This window comes from Chrysemys picta, chromosome 13, assembly GCF_011386835.1.
Source record: "Chrysemys picta bellii isolate R12L10 chromosome 13, ASM1138683v2, whole genome shotgun sequence".
Taxonomy (NCBI): Eukaryota; Metazoa; Chordata; order Testudines; family Emydidae; genus Chrysemys; species Chrysemys picta.
Genome location: NC_088803.1, coordinates 7,537,732 through 7,548,276, shown reverse-complemented (window position 1 = coordinate 7,548,276; position 10,545 = coordinate 7,537,732). Strand labels below are relative to the sequence as shown.

Sequence of the window (10,545 nt, the reverse complement as noted above, 5' to 3'; positions counted from 1 at the left end):
TTTTATAGACATTTATCATATTCCCCCTTAGTCATCTCTTTTCTAAGCTCTAGTCTCTTTATATCTCCTCATATGGAAGGTGTTCCATGCCCCTAAGCATTTTTGTTGCTCTTCTCTATATCTTTTCGAATTCAAATATATCTTTTTTTTTTTAGATGAGGCAAACACAACTGCACACAATATTCAAGGTATGAGAGTACCATGGATTTATATGCTGGCATTATATTTTCAGCTTTATTATCTATCCCTTTTCTAATGGTTCCTAACATCTTATTAGCTTTTTTCACTGCTACTGAACATCGAGCAGATGTTTTCAGAGAACAAACCACAATGACTGCAAGATCTTTCTTGAGTAGTAATAGCTAAAGTAGATACCATCATTTATTATGTTTAGTTAGGATTATTGAATTCCATCTGACATTTGATTGCCCATTCACCCAGTTTTGTGAGATCCCCTTGTAGCTCTTCGCAGTGTGCTTTGGACGTAACAATCCTGAGTAATTTTGTATTCTGTGCAAATTTTACCACCTCACTGTTCACTCCATTTATGAATATGTTGAACAGCACAGGTCTCAGGGAAGATCCTTGTGGAGCACAGCTATTTACCTCTCTCCATTGTGAATACTGAATATTTATTCCTACCCTTTGTTCCCTAGCTTTTAGCAAGTTACTAATTCATGAGAGGACCTTCCCACTTATCCCATGACTGCTAACTTCATTGAAGAACTGTTAGTGTGGGACTTTGTCGAAAGCTTCCTGAAAGTCCAAATACGTTATATTAACTGGATCACATTAGATTAGCTACCCTGCAGTCATCTGGTCCAGAGGCTGATTTAAGTGTTGGTTTATTTACCACGTTTAGTAGTTTTTGTGATTTCATATTTCAGTTCCTTCAGAACTCTTCGGTGACTACAATCTGGACCTGGAGACTTTACTGTTTAATTTATCAATTTGTTCCAAAACCTCCTCTACTGACACCTCAATCTGGGACAGTTCTCAGATTTGTCACCTAAAAAGAATGGCTCTTGTGTGGGAATCTCCCTCACATCCTCTGCAGCAAAGACTGACGCAAAGAATTCATTTAGCTTCTCTGCAACGGCCTTGTCTTCCCTGAGAGCTCCTTTTGCACCTTGACCATCCAGCGACCCCTCTCATTCTTTGGCAATCTTCCTGCTTCCGAAATACTTTAGAAAAATTGCTTAACTTTTGTGTCTTTTGTTAGTTGCTTTTCGCATTCTTATCTGGCCTGCCTAATTATACTTTTACACTTCTCTTGCCACAAATCAATGTGTAAATCAGTAGTTGGCCATTTACATGGTCTTGGGGTGGAATCATTACAGAAAAGCTGCCACGTAGGAGGTTGGGTGAGTCAATGTTAAACTTCTCTGGAAAGTGGGAATCACTATTTCAGCATTGCTATCAGTATTAGCCATGTTAGTATTTACATTTCACGGGCAAATGTAGAGCCTTCTGTTTCTCAGAATAGGGAACCATATTAGCTAGAAATGTTTTATTTGTGTTATACTTTATTCCAGCCTTAATACTGCATTGGTCAGATCCTCAGATGGTGTAAACTGTCCCACCTCCCTTAGCTTTAAAGGGGATAATCCAGTATTCAGCGATGTGATAATGCATCTCACTAGTGCTCTGACTCACAGGGGTAAGGAGCACTCTCAGTGGAAGTGACAAGAACTGTGCACCATTGACATTCCCATCATGGGATATTAAGGAGAGAGAATTAGATCATTTTCTCTGTCAGTCTAATCTTGCCCATTGCCCTTGTCCTTCCATCCACAGGCAGGACACAACGAATGGAGAGGGAAATGTCCAACCGAACCACCATGACCGAGTTCCTTCTCCTGGGATTCTCTGACGTTCGGGAGCTGCAGATTTTGCACTTTGTGGTGTTTCTGGTGATTTACCTGGCAGCCTTGAGGGGGAATCTTCTCATCGTCATAGTTGTTACCTTTGACCACCACCTTCACACCCCCATGTACTTCTTCCTGATGAATTTGTCCATTCTAGACATCGGCTCCATTTCTGTGCCAGTCCCCAAATCCATGGCCAACTCCCTCATGAACACCAGGTCAATTTCTTATTCTGGATGTGTCACACAAGTCTTTTTCTTTATGTTCTTTGCTGTAACCGAGTTCTCCATACTCACCGTCATGGCATACGACCGATACGTCGCCATCTGCCAACCATTGCACTATGAGAGAGTGATGAACAGGAGAGCTTGTGTCCAAAAGGCAGCCAGTGCTTGGATAAGTGTTTTTGTCTACGCTGCAGTGCACACTGGGCACACATTTGCACTATCCTTCTGTGGAGGCAACATGGTGGATCAGTTTTTCTGTGAAATCCCCCAGCTCCTCAAGCTCGCCTGCTCTGACTCATACCTCCATGAAACTGGGGCTATTGTCTTTAGTGTTTGCTTAGCCTTCAGCTGCTTTGTTTTTATAGTTGTGTCGTATGTTCAGATCTTCACCACAGTGCTGAGAATCCCCTCTGAGCAGGGCCGGCATAAAGCTCTATCCACCTGCCTCCCTCACCTCACTGTGGTCTCCTTGTTCTTTTTCACTGTAGCCTTTGCCTACCTGAAACCCACCTCCAGCTCAACATCAGTGCTGGATCTCATGGTGGCTGTTCTCTATTCTGTGGTGCCTCCAATGATGAATCCCATCATCTACAGCATGAGGAACAAGGAGATCAAAGCTGCCGTGAGGAAACTCATGGCGGGAAGGTTATTCACCAAAAATGAACTGTCTATCTTTCGTCTTTGATCGTGATTTCTTTCTGTGTTTCTTTTTAAATATAATCAAATGAAAACATTATTGTCTCCTTGAAAACATGTTTTGAAATCTGCTTAAGCAGAAAGGGGCATTTACACTGGTAAAAATGCAGAGTCAAGACAATGGACTTATTGTATATTTATAACTGTATAAATAAGATCAGAATCTATCTATCTATCCTGTATTGCCACCCACCATCACACCATCTCAGCACCTTCCACCTACAATGAATAGACATAATCAAGATCCCAATGGACTCGATGAGGTCTCTGACCCTTTTCCTTTTGCAGGTATAAATGCTGATTTGGATACGATGGCTTTTGGTGAATTATTTGCTTGTGTGACAGAGTGTGGTGTGATGGTGTCATGTTGTGAACTTTGTTGTAGTATATGTGGAAATATTGTCAGGGTAACAGGACAAGTCTGACCTTGGAGGATCATCATTGAGAGCCCATCAAGACTAGAGTCTGGGGCCATCGATTTTTATTGTGTCTCCGCTACTTGCCCACTCCCAGGGAAAATGATTTTTCTTTACAGAGGGCCCACAGGCATGGAAGTCAGAGATGGAACTTCACAGTTTGAACCCATGGCCAAGAGACTGGGGCCTACTTAACAGTGCGATGCCCCTGTTGTGGTTGCATGGAGCCATCCATGGCCACGTGTAGTAAAGACTTTCAGGAGCAAGATGGCAGAAGGGACTCTGCCAAGTTTGAAACACGGATGAACTCTGGACTCACAGATCAGTCCGGGGGAGGGAGATTCTCAGAACTGTCTTGTTTTACAGATCTGTGTCTGTCAAGGGCTTACAGCATAAAGTTTCCCTTAGCTACACCCATGTTCCTTCCCTTCCTGCCCTGTTCTTCTTAAAGAGCTTCAGCTAGAAGCCAAAAGGGACCACAGGCTAGGGGAAGCTCTGGTGGAGTGTGTGAGTGACTGGGGGCTTGGGAGAACTCAGATACTGGTTTTGAGCTTTAAGGCAGCTGGACAATGGCCTCCCACAGCCAAATGAAGGGGACCAGAGTGTTCCCTAGAGCCCCAGAGCTAGAAACACTGATGAGACTCTACCCAGACGCAGTTGCCTTGGAAGTACGTGGCTCCCATTGATTGGACCCTCTTGCAAGAGACAGGTGACTGGACAGCTGGATAAGGGCCACGTTCTCACACCTGGTTTATCTGCCTTTTGTTTTGTTTTATTTGATCAGTTGGTCAATTTGGTTCAGCTCTTTTATTCTTTTGGGGTAAGGGAGGGAAATGATTGTTACATAGGGGTGTCATATTTGGTCTTGTGGTTGGATGTGTTTTTTTTCTGAGTGAGGTGAAGGTTTGCTTTCCACAATGACCAAGACATGGGAAGGAGCCTCTGTAGCTTTCTGGATGGCTGTTTTCCTACTGAAAGGATTATTTGGATGGTGCTGGGATTGTATTGTATTAGTAATGACATGTTAGGGGCCTTGCCCCTTGGATAAGTGCCTTTGATTATTTTAAATCTAAAATAAAACTCCAGCCACACTCTAATTTATTCATTTAGATGGAAAAAATGGGCTGAAGGTGTTAACATAACACAGTCACTGTCCAAAACTAAACAGTGTTAAACAAGTTCCGGAGCTTGGTGTCCAGAGACCACAGCCTGCTTCTCACCATGGCAAACACACCACTAAAAATCCGGTTAACCTTTTATTATATATCCAGACAGGAAAGGAAACTACTCACAGTATTTGAAATGTAAAGTATTAAGTCAGGCTTTCATTTTATCCACACCCCTTGTTCCTTTCCCTTTAGCTGGAGGCAGTTTTTAAAAAGAACCCCCCTCACTCCCCAGCTATTTGGCAGTCTCTTCGAGGTATCAGAGGGCTTGTTTTCACTATGGGGAGATCGACACAGGGATTGATTTAGTGGATCTAGTGCAGACCTACCCCAGTCCTCCACCTCTCTGAGAAGAGTAAGGGAAGTCAACCAGAGAGCATTTCCTGTTGATGCAGCGCAGTTAAGAAACCAGGGTAAGTTGACTTACGTTATTCATGTAGCTGGAGTAGAGTAACTTAGGTCAAATTACCCCGGTAGTGAAGACAAGTTCAGGGATGGTAATAACAATGCTTTTGAGGAAAAGAGAAGAAGTTGGGCTGGAGCTCTCATTGTTGCTGTTGCTGTTACTGTCCCGTCTTAGAAGCAAAAGCCTCCTAGTTTGTCAGTCCCTTCAATGGTATCAAAGATGGAAATAACTGTGATCCCAGGTGGTGGTTGGGATTCAGCTGGAGCCGGTAGGGGTGGTGATGTCCTCTGGGCTCTTCTCTGTTGCCCAGAATCAGGATGACGAAGGCCTGGGGTCCCAGGAGACAGTAGGCGTGGCAGCCATGATGGTGAAGCTCAATCCGGAATCCTCCATCTGTTCTTCTTTTTCTTCTTTCTGTACTTTCCTCACAACATTCTTTCTTTCATTTAGGGCCCAGAAAGGGAGTGATGTGTACAATAGTCCATTCCCCCATTATTTTCTCCTCAAATAAGTCTTAATATCCAGCATACCAATTTTGGATCATTAACTTTCTTAGTGAACGGAAGGTTTATTTTCAAAGATAATTGGAGTTAATTCCTATATACAATGTTTTACTATTTCTATCTTCACATGTTAAACTTCAATTCTCTTTGGCTGTCATTCCTCCCAATTCTGATGCAAAAGTGTGTTTGTAAACAGAGATGCGCAATCTTTGTTATGATGAAAAAAGTTGCTTTTTATTGAAATAAATAAAGTGAAATAAAGTGAAAATTTTATCAGACATTTTCCAGAGTTTTGTGAGGATAAAAATAAAAAGTTGAAAATTGAATTAATTTACTCTTTGGGTTTTGCTTTTCTTCCACTTTTCCTCCTCCCCTCCTTCATTTTTCCTTAGAAAAAGAGAAGAATGTAAAAATAGAAAAAATGGGGACAGAAGTAGTAAAAAAAATATCTTCTGTAAAAAATGTATTTTTGGGGGAGTAAGTTTCAAAACCTTTGAAATGAAAATGTTTTTGAAATTGTTCTGTAGATTCGTGAAATATTTTGTTTTTCCCAATCAGCTTTATATTGATAACTTTTTAAAAAGTTACATTAGTTAGCACCTGTTCGTAACACTTGTCCTAGCCTGATAAGTAACCCTATTTAGGAATTTATTCATTATGCTGTATTTAATAAATCTTGGGTGCCATATATATAAATGCTAACATAAGCATATATAGCCTTGGGAAACTAATACGTGATGATTGTTATAGCAGATGTTTTCTGTTGGGGAATCAACATGGAAGAATGATTCTGGGGTAAGAAATACCCACTAAGAGATATTAACTTAAAGAATTGTTAGTCCTCCCAGCTGTAAATAATCAGGCCTTCAAACACAAATCAGGTAAACTGAGAATGTATAGAAATGACACCACAACATATGTTTCTGGGAGAATATTCTTGGGAACAAGGTTTCCTTGTCTGACAACCAATATAATAATACTCAACTCAACCTTCTTTTCTTCACTCAACCACTCAGCAGGTGAGTTGGGCGTTGAAGAGAGAATAGGCCCAACCCATCTGTACCTTATCACCAGCCTCTGAGTGGGGCCTGACAGAGGACAGCTGCTCTTTCTAAAGAGCCAGAGAGAAACAGGAAATAGGGGAGGAAGCTGTGGCAGAGGCTGCAGGGCTCAGTGGGCTCCTACAGGAGACAGACTTTTGTCCAAGGGGAGAGCAGAAGCAGATCCTGGGAAGGGATGAAAAGCTGCTCCCAACTTGGAAACTCGAAGATAGACAGACAGGGAGACCTCACTGAGGAGGGGCTGTGTCCGGCTTGGGACTGGTCTGGACGATTCTTTTGTGTTTATTTTGAAATGTATGTTAATAAGCCAGACCCCAACAAGGGACCCATAAGCCAAATGGAAGTCGGGCACTGTAGAGCTATCCCAAGCCACCAGGGGCGCTCCAAACTACCCTTTCCTATCCTAGCTACACAAATTATGGATATTGATGTAGACCTGAGAAGGGTTTGTTTGATCAAAGGTGGAGACTGAAGACTGGCACTCCCAGAGGGGCAGAGTTAAGGTTGCAAGAGGAAATCTGCCTTTACTTTTCCCCTTAAATTCTTTCAAGGGCTGCTTGGGATTTTTCACATGAGAGATTCTTCCCTTGAAAAATGTGATTTCATCAAAACTGACATTTCCTGCTGGGCAGCTGGGAGCCTTGGAGATGGGCAGACAGCATGGGCATCTGGACAGCCAGGCAGCTGAGGAATCAGCCAACTCACAGAACCACAGAAGCATAGAATCATAGAATATCAGGGTTGGAAGGGACCTCAGGAGGTATCTAGTCCAACCCCCTGCTCAAAGCAGGACCAATCCCCAACTAAATCATCCCAGCCAGGGCTTCGTCAAGCCTGACCTTAAAAACCTCTAAGGAAGGAGATTCCACCATTTCCCTAGGTAACCCATTCCAGTCCTTCACCACCCTCCTAGTGAAAAAGTTTTACCTAATATCGAACCTAAACCTCCCGCACTGCAACTTCAGACCATTACTCCTTGTCCTGTCATCTGGTACCACTGAGAACAGTCTAGATCCATCCTCTTTGGAACCCTCTTCAGGAAGTTGAAAGCAGCTATCAAATCCCCACTCATTCTTCTCTTCTGCAGACTAAACAATCCCAGTTCCCTCAGCCTCTCCTCATAAGTCATGTGTTCCACCCCCCGAATCATTTTTGTTGCCCTCGGCTGGACTCTTTCCAATTTTTCCACATCCTTCTTGTAGTGTGGGGCCTAAAACTGGACAGAGTACTCCAGATGAGGCCTCACCAATGCTGAATAGAGGGGAATGATCACGTCCCTCGATCTACTGGCAATGCCCCTATTTATACAGCCCAAAATGTCATTAGCCTTCTTGGCAACAAGGACATACTGTTGACTCAAATCCAGCTTCTCATCCACTGTAACCCCTAGGTCCTTTTTTGCAGAACTGCTTCCTAGCCACTCATCCCTAGTCTGTAGCAGTGCATGGGATTCTTCCGTTCTAAGTGCAGGACTCTGCACTTGTCCTTGTTCAACCTCATCAGATTTCTTTTGTCCCAATCCTCTAATTTTTCTAGGTTCCTCTGTATCCTATCCCTACCCTCCAGTGTATCTCCCACTCCTCCCGGTTTAGTGTCATCTACAAACTTGCTGAGGGTGTAGTCCATGCCATCCTCCAGATCATTAATGAATATATCCAACAAAACAGGCCCCAGGACCAACCCTTGGGGCACTCCGCTTGATACCGGCTGCCAACTAGACATGGAGCCATTGATCACTACCCATTAAGCCTGACAATCTAGCCAGCTTTCTATCCACCTTATAGTCCATTCATCCAGCCCATACTTCTTTAACTTGCTGTCAAGAATGCTGTGGGAGACCGTATCGAAAGCTTTGCTAAATTAAGGAATAACACGTCCACTGCTTTCCCCTCATCCACAGAGCCAGTTAGCTCATCATAGAAGGCAATTGGATTAGTCAGGCATGACTAGCTCTTGGGGAATCCATGCTGACTGTTCCTGATCACTTTTCTCTCCTCTAAGTTCATCGGAATTGATTCTATCAGAATTGATACTGTCAAGTTGAAGTCAACCAGGAGCCTGCCTGGTCTCCACTGAAAGTTTCAATTTAATCAACACATTCCCATGAAATCTTCTTATTCTGTCAAAGCAGCATCTTTCAATGGAAAATTGTTCCATAGGGTAATTTTTGGCCAGCTCCAATCATTATATTTTAACATATTTATCCCGCTAATGGGATGATGTGCAAGTTATTATCAAGACCACTCAAGAGAAGAAATGAGACTCCAACCTAGAGGTCTTCAGCTTCTCCGCTTAGCCCATTATGTGAGAAAGACTTTGGGTGAACATTGCATACCAAGCTATAGTAGTTAGTCCCTTACCAGTAATGATCAATGGGAAATTTGGGTAAACAAAAAAATCTGGTTTTTACCCCCAGGACATCACTGCTTTTAGTGATAAATTATTTATTGCATCAGATTTACCAGCAGTATCATCCCATATTAAGCCAACAGCTAACTGATTTGGATATTTGGAGACTTTCTATGGGGTCCTGGGGTTCTACCTCTCAGTCTTATCAAAAAGATGACTGAGAAGTGACTTGATTACAGCGTAGACCTTCCTTCATGCAGAGAAAGGACCTGGTACTAAAGGGCACTCTTAATTTAGCAGGACAAGAACCAGTGGCTGGAAACAGAAGCCAGACAAATGTAAATTAGAAAAATGGGGCACAAGTGTTTAACCTTGAGGGCTTGAAGGGGGACACTGACTCCACACTGGCCGGAAAGAGGTTAATGAGGACCTGGGAGCTCAGTCAGCCCTACCCTATTACACCTACGAGAGAGGTCAAACCTTGAGTGAGGAATTAATAGAGGAAAAGCCCAATACAGTAGGGGATGAGCAGGAGAAGGGATGGTTCTCCTGTGCTAGCAACTTGAAGGAAGGGCTGGCTGAGGTCAGAGAAAAATTATAGATTGCATTGAGGAAGTCTAGTCTGGGGCCAGAGGATGTCCTGAGACTGATAAATACAAAGAGCCTCTTAGGGGCAGATAACCCTGGTGTAGGACCTCTACATTAGCTTTGTTCACCATAACAAATCTTCTTTCCTTCTGGGACTGTGGAGGAGTGGGCCCAAGAAGGGGCTTTGAGAAAGGCCTAGGGACAGACTGAGTTAGAAAGTAGCCCAGGGGGAGGCAATGGGAGTGAATAGACAGAGCTGAGCTGCTTACGACAGGGTCCCTGGGCTGGAACCCAGAGTAGAGGGCAGGCCGGGGTTCCCCTACCAGCCTGCCGAGGATGGTGGAACGAAGACCCGCAGAGATGAGCTGGAAGGCCAATGAAATCTGAAGTCAGGCTGAAGATCTGGTGTGCAGCTGCTGAACTACTGTTGAGCTGAACTAAGTTTATCTCAGAAGGGGTGAGATTCTATGTGATTTAGCTGGAGGGCCAAGTCACGAGAACTAGACCACCGGAGAGTGGCCAAAGTGATAGTTGGCATGGGGTGCCGAAGAAGAAGACCCTGCTAGGCCATGCCCAAACATGAGGAGGCACGCCAGCCAGGGAGTCACTCTTCCAGAGAAGATGATTAACCATTGGAACAAGATACCAGGGGAAGTGGTGAATTCTCCTCCTCTCGAGCTCTTCAGATCAAAAACAGATGCTTTTCTGAAAGTTGCTTTAACCAATCACACATTATTGGACTAAATACAGAGTTAACTGGGTTAAAAGTAATGTCCTGCTATGTACAGGAGGTCAGAGAAGATGATTCAATGTCTCTGCTGTGCAACTATGAACCTTCTTCTAAAGCAGTTGGTACTAGCCAGTTTAGAGATAGAAGAGTGGGTAAGGTGGATGACTGACCTCCTCTAAAGTGGCAATTCCTATGTTCCTTAGCACTGGTAAAGAGAAGCACCTTCTTTGAAGCTAGAAGTTCTCCTATCTCCACAACTTTCTCACTTAGGTTAGGAGTTCACTTGTTACACTTGTTTGTAAGTTCTAAAAATAAATGCAGTATTAACTCTGTCTTTGAGGCAGTTGAAAATTCCCATTAGCAGAAGTTTCCAGGGAGTTGTGGCTCTCTCATGTAACGAATAAGAGGAGGCAGTCACTTTTGGGATCAGTTAAAAGCCAGCAGTGCCAAGTAGGAGAATGGAACTGGGGGTCTTGTGTAGAACTCTCAGGTCTCTTTACTGAGGTCCATGAAGATGATGGTGATAGACTCTAGA

At 43.5% G+C, this 10,545-nt stretch overlaps 1 protein-coding gene across 1 annotated transcript; it reads left to right on the top strand.

Annotated features, from left to right (window-relative positions):
• Positions 1-1,823: 1,823 nt before the first annotated feature.
• LOC135975511 (olfactory receptor 14A16-like) lies at positions 1,824-2,780 on the top strand. Its single transcript, XM_065566727.1, has one exon. It carries the CDS (start codon positions 1,824-1,826, stop codon positions 2,778-2,780), a length of 957 nt encoding a protein of 318 aa, XP_065422799.1.
• The last annotated feature ends 7,765 nt before the right edge of the window (positions 2,781-10,545 follow it).

What these genes read in the sequence shown, in the direction of transcription:
- LOC135975511 (XM_065566727.1), top strand. Translation starts at nt 1,824, where the DNA reads ATGTCCAACCGAACCACCATGACCGAGTTCCTTCTCCTGGGATTCTCT.